At 39.1% G+C, this 23,146-nt stretch overlaps 2 protein-coding genes across 15 annotated transcripts in view; one reads left to right on the forward strand and one right to left on the reverse strand.

Annotated features, from left to right (window-relative positions):
* phactr2 (phosphatase and actin regulator 2) overlaps positions 1-2,857 on the reverse strand; it is a 64,244-nt gene extending 61,387 nt beyond the window's left edge. For both annotated transcript variants that reach the window (XM_047351983.1, XM_047351980.1), the window contains exon 1: positions 2,709-2,857. In XM_047351983.1, coding sequence (XP_047207939.1) covers positions 2,709-2,847 — 139 coding nt within the window. In that variant the 5' untranslated portion in view covers positions 2,848-2,857. The remainder of the gene's footprint in view (positions 1-2,708) is intronic.
* A 1,368-nt stretch (positions 2,858-4,225) lies between these two features.
* The window catches only part of LOC124859170 (pleckstrin homology domain-containing family A member 1-like), a 30,660-nt gene continuing 11,739 nt past the window's right edge, over positions 4,226-23,146 (forward strand). For 12 of the 13 annotated variants that reach the window (XR_007036024.1, XR_007036025.1, XR_007036026.1 and 9 more), the window contains exons 1-6: positions 4,226-4,382; positions 13,964-14,186; positions 17,060-17,116; positions 17,242-17,287; positions 21,785-21,882; positions 22,288-22,419. Coding sequence is in view for 9 of the 13 variants with exons in the window: in XM_047351773.1 (XP_047207729.1) it covers positions 14,046-14,186; positions 17,060-17,116; positions 17,242-17,287; positions 21,785-21,882; positions 22,288-22,419 (474 nt within the window). In the remaining 4 variants the exon portion in view is untranslated. Of the gene's footprint in view, positions 4,383-13,963; positions 14,187-17,059; positions 17,117-17,241; positions 17,288-21,784; positions 21,883-22,287; positions 22,420-23,146 lie in introns of those variants that run through there. The other variant, XM_047351776.1, reaches the window with a different exon arrangement.

Raw genomic sequence — 23,146 nt, forward strand, 5'->3', positions numbered from 1 at the left:
GAACAGAGCTCCTAGTGCTCCGTTTTGTCTTTTCTACAGCCTTCTCCTCCTCCTACTTAATCACCACATCCATGCATCCTTTTTTTTGCTTGGCTTTATTGTTTTTCCTTTATTCTTTGTTTCTGCTGTTTTACTTGCTTCAATCTTCCTTTTTTGTTACACTTTTTGGTCTTTTTGTTCCTATTTCTCTTGTCTTTCCATCCACTTCCTTCATTTATCTGTTTCCGCATTTTATTTCCCTGTAATTAACAAGAGATGGAAGCCTAAGGAAAGTATCCATCTGGAGGACAATGTGCTATTACCAAAGAGCAGCACAGGGGTGCCTCTGCCTAATTGATTATCATAACTGAAAACCTGAAAATTAATGTGAGCTCAGATTTTCTAATGCACACAGAATAACAATTAAAATTGCTGGCTTTATCTTGTTTAGCCTTCAGAAGAGAATGAATATGGCTTTTCTTGAGTGCAGCAATTTCAAACAATGGCTCATAAAATTAGCCAAAGAGCTTTTACCTTCAAGTTATTTAGGGGATTTATTGGCCTCCATAAATCACTTTTGTTCAAAGTTGATGATATTCCTATATTTTTCTTTTAAATAAGAGAACCGTGAATTTAGAAAGTGCTGTAGTGAGGGTATTTTAAGGATAATTCTCTGTGCACATATTCAACCTATATACAGGTATTCATTAGAATATTAGCAAAAAATCATTTCAGGATTTGATTTAAAACAGTGAAACCTACATTTCTGTTTATTTTGATGATCATGACTTAAAACCAATAAAAAACCCAAACCTAGTTCCTCATATCTTTTACATACTAATATTAAAACAATTAATTTGAATACAGAAAAATTATATTGTTCTAATGTTATGGCCTGCACAGTCATTAGGAACACTTGTCCAGCAAACAATTATTAACACCTTCCACAGTGTTGGTAAGAACAAATAAGTAACTGTAAGACGCCAAGAAGCTGGCTGTGCACAAAGAGCTTTCTGTAAATGCATTTATGGAAAGTTGAGTGGAAGGAAATGCATTCAAGAGTTTGGGAGAGATTCCAAGTGCCTGGAAAGCAACTGTCAGTTTTTTGTGTTTTGTCACTGTTGAACCAGGGATAATGTCAGAAGCAGCTCCCCAGAATAATAAAAGACAGCACTGTTGCTCAGTGGTCCAGAGTCCTATTTTCAAATGAAAGCATATTTTGAATTCAAATTTCTAAAGTCTGGAAGACAATTGGTGAGACAGAACCACAGTATTTAAGGTCTGATATGCTGACTTCATTTTACAGCGGGACTTGACACCTGCCCATACTGCCAAGAGTATCAATACCTGCTTTAATGACCCTGGTATCACTGTGCTTGATTGGACTGCAAACCCACTGTATCTAAACCCCACAGAGAATCTATGAATTATTGTCAAGGGGGAGATGCAAAAAAATGCTCGTCTGCCAACAATGAAGATGAGCTAAAAGCCATTATGATAGCAACCTGAGCTTCTCTAACACCTCAGATTGCCTCCACACCACACTGTAGTGTCATAAGTCATAATGTATTAAACTGACTTTTGGATGATGTTCTAACTTACTGAAACGCACCTGAATTTAGTGAACATCATTCCAAAAGCATCACTGAGTATAATGGGGAAATAGCTCCCCCTTCTGTTGTTCAAACAAGACTCAGTGTTTTTAAATTATGACAAAATTTTAAGACGGAGGTCAACATTTTAAATTAAGATCAAATCAAATTTTGGTCATATAAAAGTAAATTTCATGGGACTGTGTCTGAAGATATTAATATGAGGCATCTGAAACTCTATTTGGGCTTATTGGTTTTAGAAGTTCAAACTATAACATTCAAAAGCTAGGAGTAGTAAACAGCTTTGGACTTCCAGTTTTCTAAATGCTCCACTCTGCAACCATTTCCTGCAATTACTGCTACAACATAAACACTCAATACTTCCTGTGTAAGACATGCAGAGATAGCAAAACTTCTACATGACAGCAATGCTATACCGGATTAATCAGACAGGAGAACATGGAAGATCTCATAAGATAACCAGTGAATTATCATGAAATCGCCCCACTAGTAATGCTGGTAAATGGATGCGCTGCTGCAGGATTAGGCTAGTGGAGACTTTTTATAGGAAGTGGTTTAAACCACTGACACAGTATATAAACAGGTGTGCGCTCTACAGCCATTGGCAGAAGACTGCAAAACTGTCACACTGACATCTAAAAGAGAGGCTGAGGACAAATAGGTGGTTAACACCATGGCTGGTGCATTCGGCCTGTCTTTTTGAAGCCATTTTGATACCCTCCCACTGGACCCTGCATGGTTTTACTCTGCTGCTTGTTTCCACACATACACACAATTCCCCAGCACCCATCAGTGACATCTTTCAGTAAGTTGGTTAAAGTTTAATTACCTGTAATACCCTAATTATAAGTTATGAAAACAAGAGAGCACACAAGCTTTAAAATGGATGTGCCTTAAATGCAAGGTGTGCTGCTTTAATAGACATTTGAAGTTGCTATCTAAAAAAAAACAAAAAAAAACTGCTTGCAAAACCAAATGTGAAGAAAGTGTAATGCTAACTATTACAGAAATGTGTCTGTTTAAACATATGCACCCAAATACAATTTGTTGTCTATCATAACAAGTAAGGCTTATAGCTTGTATTTCAATGAGGGGTCAGGCAGTCGCGTCTCCTACCTGAGCGGGCTCCACGGAGCCTGAACAACACTCTGGAGCGAAACCCTGAGATGTCACTTTGGGAGCGGTGCCTGGGGACGGGCAGCAGGTGGGCAAAGCGCTTCATCTCTGGGTAGGTGTCCCCTTCCGCATCCTCCATGGTCGCGTCCTCCGCCAGCCCGCAAGGAGAGGTGCAGCAGAGTGAAACTTCTCTTCATGAACATGTAGCTAACACAGCCGACCCCGCCTACTCATCTTCTGCAAATCAATTTTACCTACCTTCTTTGTTCCTGTGAATAAATAAAATAATTTGTTCTGCTTTGTCTTGTGGTTTTTAAGACTGCAGTTTGATACGGTAATATTTAAGAACTGGTGCTGGGAAATTTCCTTAAGCCCTCATAGCTGAATTATCAGATCATAACTTTATACCCAGTGCAAATTACATAAGACATGCTAGTTAACCTGATGAATCTAAAAATGTTGATAAAAGTACAGAAAGTGAATGCAAAATGATAGAAAATAGGCAAATCAACGTGGCTTCACAATTTAAACGCTAGGTGTCGCTAACCTGCCATTCTGTTACGAAGTTTGCCATTCCTTTTAACATGGAGTCCATCATATTGCTGCTCGAAGAGGTTATGGGTGAAGATATCTCACTCCAATCCCTTTTTAAAGTACCTTTCTGTGCGCTTATTTTTAGTTTTTATTTTGCACATTAAAAATGCTATAGTATCACAACAAATCTAAAAGGAAACTAAACACAAAACAAAAGATATATATATATACACAAGACACCAACAACACCAACAACAGAAGCACTGTATTATGAGTTGAACAACTGTGCTCAATTTACTTCCATAGATTTATATACTGTAGTTCCAACTAATGTTATCTCGAGACGAACAGATCCAATTTATTTAACTTATTTTAAACAAATCAATCCAATCATATAGGGTCATGGTTCTCAACCTGTTGTACAAGTGCCACATGTTCACAAATACTATGATATCGCCCTAATAAAATGATCTTTTTAAAATATGATTGTATTTGTTTTCATTTGGCTGCATCATGCTATTAGTTTTTTTGCCTTTTTAATCATGTTTGTATCTAATCATGTTTTAGTTTACATGCTTTGTCTTTGTGACGGAGTTTGGGAATTATATATTTGAAAAGAGTGATATAAATAAAATGTACTCACAACCTGAATTATACTTATACTAACTTATAACTTGAGGTTGTACAAGTATTTACCTCAGTGCAAAATGTAATGACACAAATAGCCAGCAGTGCAAATTACAGTTTATTAGGCAGCTGCCACTATGTTTCAAACACAGTGAATTGATTTTGAGGTCTTGTTGTTGAGAAACCTTCCTCTCTCCTTCTTGGAATTCTGACTGAATCTTGGAGAACATAATATTCAACAAGGTCGTTATAGACAGTAATAAATCACTCTTATAGGCAGATTCAGTTTCAGTTAAACACATTCCCGTCATAGTTTAAATCCAACGCAGTCAAACCCATCGACGTTTTTGTAATCCCAGGGTTCAATCCTCGCCACAGACGATCTTTGTTTATCCTCCCTCAGCAGTATGACTGTTGTCTTCTGGATCTGAGATGGGGCTGCGGCGCAGAGGACAGACTAAACAAACCCGGGACGGGACGGCGTCCGCTTGGTAGGAAGTTGAACACTGGGAGGTAAACTTTGTTTTTCATCATGAGGAAAGCCACTAAATTAACCGTTTTGAGTGCTTTTTCTTGTGAATATGCCGTTAACATTTTACAAAGCTGGCTAATCCCAGTCATCTCTGTTAGCTGTGTTAACGCAAGCCGTAGTTGCCTCAGCAGATTCACGGTAGTTTTAGCTGGGATATTCACAGTACATGAGGTATTTGGTGAGTCATTTGACGTACTTTAAGAGTGCTAAGCTAACCCGAACTATACCTGTCGGTCAATTTCGTTGTTAGCATAACCATTCAACGTGTTGTGGTAATCTAAATTGTCAAATGTTGACTAAGACTAGCTGAGTCTCTTTCTAATGCTATTTCATCTGGTTGGGTTGGTGAATTTGTGGGTAGAGTCTGTTAAAACACGTTTTAACTTTTACATTCAGATTATCCTCACTTGGTCACGAACTCTCTGTTTTCATCTAAAACGGACTGTGTAGTGGTTATCAGACCTGCTGGTCTTTTTTACTTCATTAAAAGTCGGTTTATGGGCAGAAGGTTAAACTGAAACCACCTGTCCCACTCCTGCAGTAGGACCTCCAGAGGGCGAGGCCTTTACAGTAAATAGTCTCATCTTCATCTGTTCTTCAGTGTTTTTGTTTTTCTGAATGGCATTCTGATGCCAAGTAAACATGTACCGTGATAAATAATCGGGTTCTTATGCTGTAGTCAGTAATTGATACAAGTTATTTTCAGTACTCTCGTTGAGTATGCTCTTTTGTATTTTTCTTGATTTTTGTTTCTTAGAGATCTGCCTAGAAGTCTAGGCTAGTGGCATGAATTGGACCTTTTTTTTTCCAGTCGGATCAGTTGTGACGGGCAAGTTAAATAAACAAAAATCAGATCTTTTTCCAAATCAGTAAAGCACCTTGGCGACGTTGAGAACAACCCTGTTCAGTGTGGATGCTGTTATTAAGACACAACTCGAAGTTAGCTATTTTCAGTATCATTGATGTGTTAAAACAATAAGGTAAAGGAAGCACAAAGATCTAAGAAGCTATTTAAAACGAAAATGTACTTTCATGTCGAGATATGTCACTCTGTTTTATCCATTTGCACTTTCAAAATCTGTCATGGAACATGGAGCATTAGGAAATGTTGGCAACGTATTGGATATCTCATAGACCTTTTAAAGATGAGTGTTGGAGATCACGGGCCTTTTGTGCTTTCACAGCGTGCTGTTGAGATTGCGAGACCAATGGGCCGTGGCTTGCAAATGTTGTGTATCATTTTCAGCAACATCTGCATCAGATTCTGCCAAGCAACTTCTTTCACAGATCATACAGTATCTCGGGTCTGTGTGCCACCTGGACCCCTGTTGCATCCGCAGCTTTCTTTGCTTTTTATCATATCGCTACTCGGGTCGTGTAGTACCATAATGTCAAACTCGCTGCAAATGCTAAGAAAAAGAATCGACATCCGATACCATTGTGAATACAGCAGCATGCATTTTTTCTAATAAACAGAAGAAAGATATAAACAATTACAATTTGACAATTTTTTTTAATTGTCTTAATTAAGGCAAAACCAATAAGTATAAAGCAGTCTGGCACAAATTCAGAAAAATATATAATTTATAAGTGTCCCTTCTCTGTAATGCAAAAGGGTAGACAATATAATACTTATAAGTGTCTATATCACTTATAAAGTATGTACGTTTGATTATTTAAGTGGTTATTCTATAGTTATTGATGCTTATTTTACCGTATGTGTCTGTGTGCATTTGCTTGTCACTTTGCTGCATATAGACAGAGTGACAAATAAAGGATTAGTCTATTTTATTCTAAAATAGATGTTTTACAGTGAAACACGGATCTCGTACTTTAAAAAAAACATTCTTGGCAGTGTAGACAAGGATCTGGTCCGTGCTAATGTATTCAGCAGCCCTATTCTGGGTTTCTGGTCATTTTGCATCATATCTTCTTTGGTGATCAATTAGAGTCAACAGAGTAGGTTGGCACTAGTTCTGACTAGTTTCTGCTCTGTCTGCGGAGTGTACAATATTCAAATCGTACAGGACCGTTTGGAGGGCAATAATTGTTGCGTATTATATTCCAAGTCTTATGAACGTGCATTTTACATGCTATTGTAATATTTAGCCAGTTGGACAGAGTGTCACGGCAGCAGATCCTCACATCAGACACAAATGACTTTGCCCAAAATGCTAAAGCTCACAGAGTGATGGCAGCACAGATAAGGTGTAAAGAATGCCTCATGAAGGTGCATAGTTAAGAAAAGGATCACATTCTCTAGGATTTACTCATCAAGATTGATTTTTCTTTAATATTAGTCAAACCAGCAACGATAATCATTATTATATGATGCTGAAGCCAGTTTAAAATGTCAACTCCATAGTCATTTTGTCTTTCTTTTAAAATAAAATTCAAATCGGCAACTGCTCCCTCACATGTGGTGCTCCTATTAGTTAATCAATGACTGCTCAGGGCAAGATAGCTAGAAAGAATATTTTGAATGGCCTTATTTCTTTCTATATTAAGAGTTTTTAAAGATATCTCAGAATTGGCTTAAATTGGTATTGACAGTTTGATATTTTACCAAAATAGGATTGGATATTGGCCACAAAACTGAACGGTAAATCTATAGTTTTTAATAAAATCTTTCCTTCTGAGGTGTTTACCTGTGTTAAGTGTGGCTGCATCAGTTGGTATGGATTTTAGAAAGATTTGGCAACAAGTTAACACGAGGAAGCAGAGGAGGAAGAAGGCGAACAGGAAAAACCAAATTTTGTTAACAGAACTTCTGTGATCATTTTTAGCCGGGTTGTGATAAAATCGGTATGGTCATCATCAGTGTGTTCCATTAAGATAATTTTTAAGTCCCAGTGAAGTCCCATTTTTGTGTGAACATGGCAGGCGATCCAGACACAGAAACGTGTCTGGATCGCCTGCCATGTTCACACAAAAATGATCACAAGCCAGGCTTATAATGTGGAAAAAAGTATTCAACCAGTAGCCAGAGAGAGAACCTGTTCTGTCAGGTAAAGTTGTGAGTTCAGATTCCTTGCTGTGCTGCTTTACTGGTAATTTGGGGACCACGTGATATAAGCTGAATATATCATTTACTAATTTTACAAGTAAATGGTAAAAATGTATATAGTGCTTTTCCAGTCATACCGGCCACTCTAAGTGCTTTACTACAGCCACATTAACCCAGTTGCACTCCCTAACGCGCACACAGTCATACAACTTGGGGTTGAGTGGTTTGGCCAGGGGCACTTTAACATGTGACAAGGGGAATCTGGAATTGAACCCACAACCTTCTGCTTCCTGAATGACTACTCTACCTACTGAGCCACAGTCGCCTCATGTGGCAAATATGTACAGAAACCAGTCAGATGGAAAAATCGAACAGAAATATGAACAGGTCATTCCAGTTAAAGTTCTTAAGGTGATCCGTGTTATCGTCACGGTTTGCCTCAGCTTTAATGATCACTGTAGCATCAGTAGTGGCTTGGGGATCATCAGAGTCAAAGCAGCGCAAGTTACAACTGCGACACAAGTCGAATTATTTAGAAACGATGTTGAAATGTGTCAACAGTCATTCACCCACCATATAGTGTTCCAGGATCAGCTGATTAGCTTGATTCTTGTGCTCTGTGTGAAGCACCACCAACCCAAAAACACACAAAGAAGAATACACCGTTTGTTTTGTTTTCAGTGCGTGAAGAAAAAAAACTAAACTTTTTTGTACACTACTTTTGTACTATACTTTTAGAGGCTGTTGATCAATGGTATTGCCAGATAAGATCTTACTACCAATTAAGTTTTTAACTATATAATATATTCTTTATCAAATTAAATAGTTGTTGTTTTCATATGTATTAAATGCATCAAAGCTAAGAACCTCAATTTTCGTCAGTGAACACAGTAATGAATTATGTGTCATTTTATTACCCTATTTGTTTTAGACATAAATAGGGAAAGTAATTCCTGTTGGGTTAAAAACTTCTAAAATCTATCGAGGAACCTGCAGAACATTTTAAAATAGGAGTTGATATCGGCAGGGTTAGCTTGATTGGTTAATTTCTAATAATATCCCATCACTTACTGCAGAGCAGGTTTAAGGAATGATTTGCAACACTAATTATTGTAATTTTTTTCATTATAACTAGTACTTTTTTGGGAAATTGGAAATTCATGCAGTTATTTGACAGGTAATACAAATCTATAAAATATTTTTATTGTATTAAAAATGTATTGTTTTCACTGGTAAGGCTTTGGTAGCCTTTGATGATGCCTTCTGTTAAAGTCTTGTAAGCGGCCCCCATCTGAAATCACAACTTGCGGACCAATCTTGGTCTTCGTCTGAAGGAAATTCAAAGTTACAGTATTTTTTACATGCATTAATAAAAATACATAATTACAGGTTTTACATGAATTTGTTATTCCAGCGTTTGGGGTGCACAATGTCATAATTGCAGCAAACTGATTGGATGGAGTGTTAGGTCGGGTGTTTAACTCTAAATGCCATGCATTCGTCACAAACAAATTTAGCTTACATGGTTACTTCCTGACATGTCCACACAGCATATACAGTACAGTGCTCATTACGCTGAAGTTTAAACAGAAGCAAAATTGCAATAAGGTTTCAAGGTCAGGTCAGTAGCTATGCTTTGAACTTGAAAAGACTCATTTAATGATGGTATGCAAGATAGAAACTGAAAGACTGTAAAGGAAACAAAGGGGGAGGGGGTTTCCACCAAACCGGTTTCATTGCTAAACTGGTGCTGGTGCTTTTGTTTCCACCGCCACAAAACACCGACCCTGAAAAACTGCCGCTATAGAACCACCAAGTCTTTCTTGGGTCAGACAGAGGAAAGGACCGCCTACACCTCAAGTGGGGCTCATGGAACCCAACAACCAGTTGTTCAAAGTGTTATGAGCACTGAGTCTTAAAGTGGCTCTAAAAAAATAGGCTGGTGATTTTGGGGGATGTTTGTGTGGATATACTGAGAAAGATTTGTACAAAAAACTCCAAACTGACACACTGGCTGTGGAAAATGAAACTTGTTCTTCGAATGAAAGAGTTAAAATGTGAGGTTGGTACTAGAATGTTTTTAGTTCCTAAAAAAAGTCAAAGTTGAACATGTTATGTTATGTACTGAAGTATTTAACTTACATTATACACTTCCAACGACTGGGGGATAGTAGAAGAGAAACATTATTAAAGTGTCTTACAGATTCTCTGAGCAACTGTTTGGTATAGTTTGGAGTTACCGGAGCCATCCACAGCTTTCAGCCTTATAAAACAACAGCAACAAAAATATTTTAACCTTAAACCTAAAAGTGGAACGACCACTTTACAGACCCAAACCTAGAGGAGGAATCAAAAGACAAGGAGCGTAAGAGCTAAAGCCGCGTTTACTTTCCTTACTAGGGGAGCCACACGCAGACCTGTGTTGTGACTACGGTTGGCACTATAGTAAAATATACAAGGAAAATACTCATTATCATATTCAGTATTGCAGTGCAATAACCATATGATCATATTTTGTCTTTACTTAATGAAAACCAAGTATTAGGCAAGTCTGCAGCAGTTTAGATAAAAAATTAAGCTAAGATGTTAAGTGGTACTTTCCTATATAACAAAGTAACAGACAAAATTCATGTTTCTGTTCTTATTGCTATATATTTGTTTGGTGATAAACTAGAGTTGACAGGGTATGGACTTTAAATAAAAAGACGTTAAATTATTTTAAGACCTTTGGCTTTTTTTGGTTGTCTGCCTCATAGATATAGTACCTCCAAAGAAACAATCTTCCCCAGAGATACTTGCCATTTTACAGGAGGCTTTACCTTCCAGCACAGCTTGCTGTTTGGATAGTCAGCAATCATTGTTCAGGTAAAGCTGCTGCAAAGGAGAGGCAGAAGCTGTATGTCGGTTGTGTACCAGCTGTTGATGATAAAAACGGCTCAGTTTAAATTAGAGCTGCAAAATGTATTGAATCAGTAACGTTATTGCAATATCATTGTTTGCAATGTCGCAATCGCACAGGACTACTTGAATTCAATTCAATTCAGTTTTATTTATATAGCGCAAATTCACAACACATGTTGTCTCAAGGCACTTCATAAAGAGTTTGGAATGGTGTGGGGTTGTTGGGGAGGTTAGAATAAACTACTGAGTGTTAGAGTTTGGCCATTTTAGAATGGGCTATGTGTAGGGGTACTAAGTAAAATAATACACTGATAAAGTTTGTCCACTGGTGGCCATTGTTATGCTAAAAAACACAAGGATTGGGGGTACCTACCTCTCTCTGCCAGACTGATTACAACCATTGGAAAAGAGAAGAGGAAAAGAGAACTTCTGAACTTCAACAAAGCAATAAAATGTTCTAAAAAAAATGAGTAAAGGTTTCACAAATTACAAATTGTATTTTAAGGAAGCCATATTTATTGTGGATTAATTCACATTGAATATGTTTGAATCACTGGTCAATCAACTGCAGTTTTTAAACCTGGCCAATCTAAGGTCTACCCAAACTAATAAAAGAAGTTGAATAAGATACCAATTTTGGAGTCATTTGCCAGTCAAAGTGCACAGCTACACTCACCGGCCACTTCATGAGGAATACCTTACTAGTACCGGGTTGGACCCCCTTTTGCCTTCAGAACTGCCTTAATCCTTCGTGGCATAGATTCAACAAGGTACTGGAAACATTCCTCAGAGAGTTTGGTCCATATTGACATGAGAGCATCACACAGATGCTGCAGATTTGTCGGCTGCACATCCATGATGTGAATCTCCCGTTCCACCACATCCCAAAGGTGCTCTATTGGATTGATATCTGGTGACTGTGGAAGCCATTTAAGTTCAGTGAATTCATTGTCATGTTCAAGAAACCAGTCTGAGATGATTCGTGCTTTACATTACACCAACCACCGTCCTGCCATGTTGTTGTTACCAAATTCTGACCCTACCATCCGAATGTCACAGCAGAAATTGAGACTCATCAGACCAGGCAACGTTTTTCCAATCTTCTATTGTCCAATGAATGCAGTATATGGTACGACGATCTATTTCAACCACCTGGGTTTTATTGTTCTGCATTTCGATACATATGATCGGCCAGCTGAATAGACTCTATCTGCCCTTAATGCTCACAAAGAATGTTTGGGCGAATATCTTTAGCGCTGAGATGCTAAAGCTCATTGGGGATTGCCGGTATTGGTTAGCCATAGTCGATATTATCGCAATATACATCAATGCTGCCACAATCAAATATTTCCCTCATAATAGACAGTTTAAATCGATTACACAATATGAGAAAAACACTAATATTGTTGAATATTGCAGTTATGATACCAAATGCAAATAACCTGCATTTCCCTCACTCGTCACTTTCTTTTCAATATTCACAGTGTTCCCATTATTTCCCCTGTGTTAAGTGTGGCTGCATCAGTTGGTATGGATTTTAGAAAGATTTGGCAACAAGTTAACACGAGGAAGCAGAGGAGGAAGAAGGCGAACAGGAAAAACCAAATTTTGTTAACAGAACTTCTGTGATCATTTTTAGCCGGGTTGTGATAAAATCGGTATGGTCATCATCAGTGTGTTCCATTAAGATCATTTTTAAGTCCCAGTGAAGTCCCATTTTTGTGTGAACATGGCAGGCGATCCAGACACAGAAACGTGTCTGGATCGCCTGCCATGTTCACACAAAAATGATCACAAGCCAGGCTTATAATGTGGAAAAAAGTATTCAACCAGTAGCCAGAGAGAGAACCTGTTCTGTCAGGTAAAGTTGTGAGTTCAGATTTCTTGCTGTGCTGCTTTACTGGTAATTTGGGGACCACGTGATATAAGCTGAATATATCATTTACTAATTTTACAAGTAAATGGTAAAAATGTATATAGTGCTTTTCCAGTCATACCGGCCACTCTAAGTGCTTTACTACAGCCACATTAACCCAGCATTAGGATTAGAGCTTCACAATATTAGAAATATATTTTATTGGGATACTATTGCTAGAAAAATTGCAATGATATGCATTACAAATATGTTACATTTAACAGCCACTTTTGTTTAGTTACAATTACACAATGTGCCCACCACTCTCCCTGAGCTCTAGCATTTCAGTTATACATCCTGTGTGGGCTTTACGGGCAGTTAAAAGTCCACCCAACTGGCCAAATATTGTATCTATTTACAAAGTGTGAATGCCTCATACATGATTTATAGTATTGTAGAAAATATTGGGTCCAAGCAGTCCTTTGCTATTGCGATACAGCACACACTGATTTGATATATAGTCATATTTAGTAAATTACTCTACACAAGTGGCAGCCATACTGCTTATTGAACTAATGGCTGCTCGGTAAGGTCTGACTTTCCAGGTGGGAATACCAACTTCAAGGAGCGTTCTTTATGAATTTCTGACGGAGAACCCTTCAAATCCGACTTCTGAGTTCTATTAGTATGCACCATTATAGAAAATAAGTTAAATGTAAAAACTTAGCCTTTATTATCCGTTCACTCTAATCACTGTAGTCTAAATAGTGGTCTTGGTTTTGTTACTATTTCATTATCTTTAGGATCATATCTCAAATCCACGCTTGCAGCTGGATTTGTGCACACCTCATTTACAGAACCACTAGACTCAGCTAGGCTGCTTCTCTTGAGACGATCAGTATTTGTTTTGTGCTGAGATAGATGCTTCTTACTGCTGCCTCTTTCTCATGCCTGTGTGTCAAATGGGACTGCATGCAGGGACTTACTGAGATGCTCACAGCCCAAAGTCCATGCATAACAACTAAGCCTTTTGTCCCCTCTCTGCCCCCTGTCCACCCACACAGTGCACATAATGTTGTGGAGAAAGAACCCCTTTGTCTTCTGCTTTCCACCGACGCACATCGGTTCCATATTTTAGGCCTGGTCCAAGAAGACAACAGATTAAACAGCCTGACAATATGTCCACAGTGACTCTGCAACCACCCACGCAGGCTTTGACATTGAGATGTGAACATTGGCACGCATAGATGCCGAGTCTTTCCTAATCATTGACCAATTTTTGTTGATTAACAGAATGCAGAAAGTTTCAGGGATGTGGCTAACCAGGTTACGGATTGCCTATTCCCTCTATGCTTAAGTGAGTGCTGAGCTGTAGGAGGGTGGAGATAGAAGGGGTTGGACAGAGGCTTGCCAAATCAGATGAGTGAGCAGTCAGGAGGAGAGAGAGCTCAGAAAGTGAAAAAGGAGCTGACTGCAAAGGAAAAGGGGAAAAAAAGAGAGCAAGCAACTAGGGGGAGGAAGTATGAGAGAGAGTGACAGTGTTGAGTATGTGTTACAGGAAAAAAAAAGGAGCAAAGGAAAGTAAAAATGCGACGAGAGAGTGGGTTAGGCTGATATAAAAGGGTGAAGGCAGGCTGTGGTTTGTGTCACATGATCTGAGCTTCAGGTGGCAGCTAGACCACAGTAGATGCAAGACGAAGGAGGGAGAAATACTCGCCACAGAGACAACTGAAAAGCCTCTTTTCCATCTCTCCCACCTCACAAATCTCTCCTTCCACTCTTTTCTGTATGTCCTGAAGGAATTCTTCTCGATCCCAGTCACCCCCTCACATCTTCCTCCACTCCCGGCCTCGTTAGGCCGGGGAATGTCCCGACGGCGAGATGCCTTATGTGGACCGACAGAACCGCATCTGTGGCTTCCTGGACATTGAGGAGAATGAGAACAGTGGCAAGTTCCTGCGACGGTACTTCATTCTGGACACACAGCAGGGGAGCTTGGTGTGGTTCATGGATAACCCTCAGGTAACTGCAGCTATTGGTGTTAGCTTAGCTCTTTAGCTTTTATCTTGTAGATATAAGTATGGTGAAAAGAAATGAGGAATTCTTCATGCCGTTGTACATGGTGATGCAGCATTGGTCATTTTTAAGCACTTGAATGCCATTTGTCATTTATCTGTAGAGATGATCAGCAATCACGTAACTAAAGTAACCTAAAGCTAGCCTCTCTCATTCATCATGAGCACAGAATTAAGTATAGTAAATGTTTCATTGCCAGGCAGCCTCACGAGGATAAAAGAACATGTAATTATGTAAATCTAGCTGACAGAATTGGGAAGCACATATTTCAGGCCCAGGAGTAACTCAGGGCAAACAGTGTGTCTGGCTTTTAGCTGTTGACCGACACTGCTGTAAATCATTTAGGATGAGGGTTGGAGAAACTCTTATTTTACTCACACTCCTGGTTTTTTTTCTGTGCTCATGCTGATTTTGATTTGCTGTATTTGTCAGAGTTGTGTCATGCAACGTATTCATAAATGATGCAGTGCATGAGAAATGCTAAATAATGAAGTCCTTCTCTTTTTATAGTTGACAGAAGTTAAAATTTTAATGCTGTTGAATCTGCTTCTTCTTGTTTCAGCAACACAGCAATGCAATGAAAACAATGGTAATGGAGTGCAACCAAAGTAAAGCTGTGCATAACAAAACCGTTTATGCAGTTCGTCCTTCTTTATACAGTACTTACTTTCAGCTAAAACTTTAACCTCAACAATTAAAATAAAATAACAGGCATCAGCTGATACAGAATTGTAGTCTGATACTTTATTTGGATAAATCAAATTACCAAAATGGTGGGTCAAAATAATTATATCTTTTTTAATAATCTGTGAAAAATGACAGTTATCAATCACTTCTTATAATTGTTCACCAGTTTCCACTGGGATTTTGACAATTTATCCTAAATGATGAGCTCCAACTGTTCACCATCACCCTTGGCTTTCGCTCCCTGCAGAGATTCTCCATCTCATTCAAATCAGGACTCTGTCCAAAACCTCACTTTTATATTACTTAAAACCTAAATCAGCCAGGGGTATGAATAATTTTGGTTTTAACTGTATGTTTCAAAGTGCAGCACAATAACACCACATTTAGGGATGTACCACATACATTTTTAAAATATCAGTATCGGTCCAATAAGTAAAACTGGGCTGAGATGAATAACCAACGTTTATTTCTATCTTGCTGCCGTTTGTGTGCGTTTCATGGTGGATTGTGGGGTGTTTAATAAGGTTAGGCGATATGTAACATTTTTCCAACCGTTATTCGTCGGTCCAACAAATGTTGGTCGGTGATATATTTTCCCAGGTGACGGTAGGACTTTTTTGTAGACGGAGCAAGGTACACATGCACGGACTGATTTGCCAATTTAGAACACAAATGTCCAAAAACAGAGGAACTAGTTGCCAAAAAAATACAATGTCGCCCAATTAGGATTACTTTGGCTTTAAACTGAATGAAAGAGGTAAACCACAGGATATAACTGAAGCAATGAGCCGCTTGTGCAGTTGTGTGTAGTGCCAAGAAACTTAAGGGCAGAGCATAGTCGTGCATACTGTGAGCAATATCTTTTAGTGGCTATAACGGCAACAGTGATACCGATATCAGCCTAAATGCATTTCTAAATACATTTCATTAATATTTTATTTAACTCCACTGACCTTCTAGACGCTGCAGCCTCTCCTGTTTTTCAAAATCTTCATTTTTCTGACAGCAATATATGTTTTATTCTGGCTATCAGGCTATGGAGGCCAAAATGCACTGGACTTGAAAAATATCCTTCTTAGCTTCTCGGATACTCTAGCCACATATGGAGTGACAATGTTCTTCTGCTTCTTCTTCCTTCACTTCTGTCCTTGTGGGGATCTGTCCGGCTCGATGCTACAGAGTTCTGATGACTGACAGTTTATGTTTCAGCAGCTGGTGAGATTAAAATAGTAGGTACTGGTCCATGTGTGTTGGTTTTCGATAGGCTTCACTGGTGAGACTTCCATCTTTCTTAATGTGAACCAGTCCAAAATACAGTAGTAGCTTGCTATCTCTGGCATCCTCCCTCATAAACCTGATAATGTTGTCCACTGAGCTGATGTGTTCTTTACAGACTTCTTAGGCTTGCATTTTAACCTGGGTATCGTCCACATGTCTAAACCAGTGGCTAGATGTTGTTCCTTTGTAGGAGTTCAGCACTCTGCTTTCCACTTCCTCCATGTGGAGACTGGCTCAATGGTTACACCAGGGATCCTATGGCACATCCATGCTGTTGTCTGTAAAACTTTGTTTTTAACATATGTGGTGGAGAGACAGAGAACCAACAGAGTGCCAATCTGGTTTGGGGTGAAGTTGGTCCTGTCTTGTAGCTGCTTGTCTTCTTGGAGACCTTTCCTGTCCATTCCCACAGCGTCTAGTATAGGTATGCTGGACTACCTAAGCACATTGGATTGTCATTGATGACGAGAATCTACACCAGGGTAACATACTGTATTTCAGTGTAGTTCCAGCCACTGAAGCCTCCCTCTCACTGTGACAGACATAGTAATGGATGAAAAAGGGCTTAGATTATTTCCAGGTAACCAATATTTGATTAATAAAATAATCATTGCAAACTTTAATAGTTTTGCAAGCTTTGTATGAAAATAGGCCTTGACATTTAAACACTTGCCATGGTAGATGCTCGACAAGAGACCAAAAACAATTGTTAGGAGCTGAGTTTTGTCAGGGACTCCGGATAATCTGTTCAGACACTTGTGATCAGATTGTGACATCCCTATAACCAACAATAGTTTTGTGTCTTTGCACTTTGGTTTAACGCATATATTTCCCTTTTTGCTTTTATTCCATAGAACCTCCCCGTTGGTACAGACTGTGTTGGTTCACTCAAGCTCACCTACATCTCTAAGGTAAAGAAAATGGCATCTCAGCAACTTGCTTTACACTTCACTGATGTGATATCACTGATATTGTTTCAATATGTGGTATTTAGTTAAGTATGAAGGTAAAACATTTGTGTTTAATCCCTCTTTAGGTCAGCGATGCCACTAAGCTGAGGCCTAAAGCAGAGTTTTGCTTTGGTAAGTTAGCAACTGAACAGTCACATCTTCCTATTTATCATTATTTAGATGTATCTTTCTCTGTCGCCTTGTTTGGTTCAAAGTCTTGTTGACAACATGTAAAATAAAACTGATATTACAGGTCCTTCTCAAAATATTAGCATATTGTGATAAAGTTCATTATTTTCCATAATGTCATGATGAAAATTTAACATTCATATATTTTAGATTCATTGCACACTAACTGAAATATTTCAGGTCTTTTATTGTCTTAATACGGATGATTTTGGCATACAGCTCATGAAAACCCAAAATTCCTATCTCACAAAATTAGCATATCATTAAAAGGGTCTCTAAACGAGCTATGAACCTAATCATCTGAATCAACGAGTTGACTCCAAACACTTGCAAAAGATTCCTGAGGCCTTTAAAACTCCCAGCCTGGTTCATCACTCAAAACCCCAATCATGGGTAAGACTGCCGACCTGACTGCTGTCCAGAAGGCCACTATTGACACCCTCAAGCAAGAGGGTAAGACACAGAAAGAAATTTCTGAACGAATAGGCTGTTCCCAGAGTACTGTATCAAGGCACCTCAGTGGGAAGTCTGTGGGAAGGAAAAAGTGTGGCAGAAAACGCTACACAACGAGAAGAGGTGACCTGAGGGAAGATTGTGGAGAAGGGCCGATTCCAGACCTTGGGGGACCTGCGGAAGCAGTGGACTGAGTCTGGAGTAGAAACATCCAGAGCCACCGTGCACAGGCGTGTGCAGGAAATGGGCTACAGGTGCCGCATTCCCCAGGTCAAGCCACTTTTGAACCAGAAACAGCGGCAGAAGCGCCTGACCTGGGCTACAGAGAAGCAGCACTGGACTGTTGCTCAGTGGTCCAAAGTACTTTTTTCGGATGAAAGCAAATTCTGCATGTCATTCGGAAATCAAGGTGCCAGAGTCTGAAGGAAGACTGGGGAGAAGGAAATGCCAAAATGCCAGACGTCCAGTGTCAAGTACCCACAGTCAGTGATGGTCTGGGGTGCCGTGTCAGCTGCTGGTGTTGGTCCACTGTGTTTTATCAAGGGCAGGGTCAATGCAGCTAGCTATCAGGAGATTTTGGAGCACTTCATGCTTCCATCTGCTGAAAAGCTTTATGGAAATGAAGATTTCATTTTTCAGCACGACCTGGCACCTGCTCACAGTGCCAAAACCACTGGTAAATGGTTTACTGACCATGGTATCACTGTGCTCAATTGGCCTGCCAACTCTCCTGACCTGAACCCCATAGAGAATCTGTGGGATATTGTGAAGAGAACGTTGAGAGACTCAAGACCCAACACTCTGGATGAGCTAAAGGCCGCTATCGAAGCATCCTGGGCCTCCATAAGACCTCAGCAGTGCCACAGGCTGATTGCCTCCATGCCACGCCGCATTGAAGCAGTCATTTCTGCAAAAGGATTCCCGACCAAGTATTGAGTGCATAACTGTACATGATTATTTGAAGGTTGACGTTTTTTGTATTAAAAACACTTTTCTTTTATTGGTCGGATGAAATATGCTAATTTTGTGAGATAGGAATTTTGGGTTTTCATGAGCTGTATGCCAAACAAAATCATCCGTATTAAGACAATAAAAGACCTGAAATATTTCAGTTAGTGTGCAATGAATCTAAAATATATGAATGTTAAATTTTCATCATGACATTATGGAAAATAATGAACTTTATCACAATATGCTAATATTTTGAGAAGGACCTGTATATTGCAACCAACATAGTTTCAAATAACTTGTATCCCCCAGAATCCCTCTGTAAATAGTCAGTACAAGAACTGTAGTATTTACTTCTCTGCTACTTACTTGAACAAGTACTTTTCCCCTCATACTTCATCGAAACTTAAGAGGAAGACTTTGTTCACTGTTGTTTGATTGCTGAACAAAGAAATGCAGGAGATGATCTTAAGCTTTTTGCAATGGTTTTTAGTTTCAGATTTTAGTGATGCTTGTAGTGTAACTTATTTTAGTTTTATACTGTGCAGAGTTTTTACTGTAAACTAGCAAATGTTGTCTTTATACATCTTGAAAGCCTCCAAAGACAAATGGAAAAACGTTTAAAATTTTCCTTGTGTCAGCACAATACTGTTGATTTGTGTCTAAGGCTGCAGTGGAGGTAATCAGAGCTCCATCAATATGTGTTTTTAAGTTAGAGCCAGCATGGTGGAATATAATGGCTCCAGACATAACAGTTATTGTTTGTCCTCTGATTGTGCAATGGCAGGGTTGTGTTTGAAACACACACACACACAAACGATACACTAGCTCAGTCAGTTCAGTGTGAACAAGCAATTGGTGAGTGCTGCACAACAGACTATAGCTTTTAAAAGGGGTGGATGACTTAAATATAAGTATAATGGAAACATTTAAGAATATAATCTATTGTATACTATATATGACTATGTTGTAAAAAGTCACATTTCTTTTGCTCTTGTTATTTTATTAAAGCTAAATTAAATTTAAGCATTGCTTTTTTCATAATAGTTTTTATTAGATTACTATGGATTTAATCTTAAAATACTTATAATACACCAGTCTTTTTTCATTAACCTATATTTTTAAGTTTAACATTACGCAAGGACATGTGCTTTGAGTTGTCTTCCCATCCCATAGAAAATATCTTTCAACAAGGAATGATCTTGATCTTTCCTTGACTCCACACGCCTTTGAGGGCTTCGTGAAAGTGAGAAGAGTTGCATAAATAATAACCATCATCGGGTTCTCTAGGATAAACTTCCCTTTCTTTTATTGTTTACTTCCCCCCCTCCTCTAATTCCATTTAGTCACAGGAAATATTAGTGTGACGAGTGGCCAACTGTGTTGATGTTGCTGTGTGAATAGATATTGTCCAGCTGTGTGCACCAAATGCCTTGTTATGGTTTCTGCAGGATGCCAGCATCTTAATTGGGGCTTGACTTGGAGATGCATGAAGTTATTTTGAAAAGGCCATTTGTGCAGCACATTTTGATATCTGCGAGTCCTGCTGCATCCCCTTCTCCAGGCACCTAGTAGTGTTAAAAAAAGTTAGCTAGTGCATGTATCACAGTATATTGTATTGATAGAAATCCGAGAACAGGGGTCTTTGAAACTGATGGTGTCTTGTATTGGTTTAGAGTACTTGTATGACCTTTGATGCTTAACAGGGTTTCCTACCAGTATGCATAGTTTTACAGCTAAGATCTGACGCCTCTTTTTCCAGATTTGTCATCCCAGTGCTTTAAAGACCAAAACACCTTCTCATACGTGAAAAGGTTAACACTGTATAACTTTATGATCCTGGTTATATAAATGGTAGCAGACAGATTTATTTAGGGCGTTTTCACCCCTATAGTTTGTTTACTTTGGGCCATAGCTGTTGATGAGTTTATTAACTTGTAACTTTTTCTGGTGGTCCAGTTTCTTTTCACACAGAGAAGAGTCCAACCGAAGTGAAACCTGTCACTACAACCCACCTGAGAACATTCAGTTTATTGGTCAGATGTGTCCGGGGCCGGAGTACCAAATGTACTCATAGAAGGATTTGGAAGGCGTTTGGTTTACAGCGATTACCTGGGAGCTGTGTCGGATCGAGATCGGATCCCATTCACACCACAAATGAACCGCTCTAGAGTTCTGTTGTTTTGGTCCGCACCCTAGTGATATTGCTGTGTTCACATCTACACAATGCGGGGACGCAAACCAGAGTTTGTTTTAAACGGACTAAACACCTCTGCTGAAAACATCCTTAGAGCGTAAATGGACTGAATTGATATTGCACTTCTCCAGTCTTACCGACCACTCGAAGCGCTTTGCACTAGAGCCACATGCACCCAGTTGCACTCAAGAACACGCACACTATCACTCTTTCCACCCATCTTCTATTCGCCACAGACAGAAGAGTCCTTCTGCTCTGAGCTAGGCCACACACACACAACTAGGATGAATGATCTTAATTGTGCCAAAGAGTTTGCCTTGTGCCTTTTACAGCTCACTGTTAACAGGTATACCAGCCTAGCTATAATGTAATTTATCACAAAGGCGTGGAAAGGACACAGAAGACACAAGGAAGCTTTGAATAGCAGAACTGAAGGATTCATGGCAGAGAGAAAGGAGTTCTCTCAGCGTCTAAACCTCGGCCTGTCAGCTTCTGAATAACAATTTTTTAGAATTAAGCTGTTTTTCCCTCATTTTCTTTTGAGTGTGATCATGTGAGGATATTTAGTTCTTGTAAGCTGTGGGTTCTTACTCATTTTTTGACGATTTAATAAAATCTTGTTGGTGCTGTGTAGGAAACTCCCAGTTCAGTTTGTTTTCATTATCAGAGACACCTGTGGCAGCACCTCTGTCCTGACATTCATTATTGTGCAAGAAAGGCAAAGTGGCAAGTGGCCAAGGTGGTGGTGTCTCAGTAATGTGCTCTGACTGTGACAAAGGAGTTGGGCCTGAAGTTGATTTTGCCTTTTCTATTGTTCCCACTGCTGTTTTATGATCTGTTAGTCATCAATGCTGGGATGAGGAAGTTCTTCCTTCAGGCCAATGATCAGCAGGACCTTGTGGATTGGGTCAACGCTCTCAATAAAGCGACCAAGATCACTGTGAGTCACACAAACACACAAAACCTACAGCTTTTCCTGTATGAATCTGTTCTTTCTGGCTCATATTTTATTTTATTTTTTTTCTTCCTGTTCTGTTTGAACTGATTAAAAGGGACTGTTAAGGAATTAGAAGTGAATAAACATATGACTAACAGGATGCTGTATTGTTTTCCTGGGTTCTGGGATAATGGACTGCTTCCATTGTTCTCCATCAAATCCTAGCCCGGCAGAGAGGAAATGGATATAAAATGTGTTACACTATGGGCATATTTTGCATATGCAAATTTATGTACTCTACCTAAACTATGGAGGAACATAGTATAGTTTGACCTGCAGCTAATTACTACAAACCACCTGTCTGTACAGCATTTGTGTCTTTTTCAGCATGTTTTTTTCTTTCTTCAGGTGCCAAAGTCGTCCGAAAACCAGCAGAATTCAGAAAACCAGAAGGTTTTGCCAGACGTTGTTGGGTCCAAGAAACAAGTCTCCTATAGGACAGATATAATTGGAGGAGTCCCCATCATTACCCAAACCCAGGTAAACATCAGCTCAACCATACAATGTGTTACATACATGTCCTAAAATGAAATGGTTTGCAAATTTTCATGGTAAACATGAGAATCACAAAGTAAAATATGTGATTTATTTTCTATGTTTAAAAAAGGTTTCTCTGAGCTTCAGAATTACACGTGTGTTGTTATGTAGCGATAACAAACACCCAGATTTGACTTTTCACCCACAAGAGCTTCTTTTCGCATAGCTTGACAATGTCCTTGCTGGACTTTATAGTTGGCCTAAACAAACACTGAACATTTTCCTACATCTTCCCCAATGTTAATGAAAGTGTTGCACTCGAAAGGGGTCGTGTCTGACTGGCCTTGAATACATGTCAAAGTTTCTTTTGAATGACTGATTTAGCTGATAATGAGAGCCTCTTTTACATGATGTTCTTTGGATGTGCTTCTTAAACACTGAATTCCTGCCTTTCCTTTTCTTTGACAAACGCTCTCAACTCAGATGAACCTAAAGGGTGCAAGCCCTGTCTTCTAACCGGGACGTTGTCAAACCATCACAGTCTGGAACCCCTTCTCAAATTGTGCCATTTTCAGAGAAAATGTGCACCGTTGTGTAAATGAACAGTGGAAACAACAACTAGACTTCTTTAAATGACTCACTCAATAACATTAGTAAATGATGCATCTTTCAGACCAATGTTTGATCAATGATGGGATAGATTATGAGACTGATTATTTATGTTCAATAA

Source organism: Girardinichthys multiradiatus, chromosome 22, assembly GCF_021462225.1.
Source record: "Girardinichthys multiradiatus isolate DD_20200921_A chromosome 22, DD_fGirMul_XY1, whole genome shotgun sequence".
Classification (NCBI taxonomy): domain Eukaryota; kingdom Metazoa; phylum Chordata; class Actinopteri; order Cyprinodontiformes; family Goodeidae; genus Girardinichthys; species Girardinichthys multiradiatus.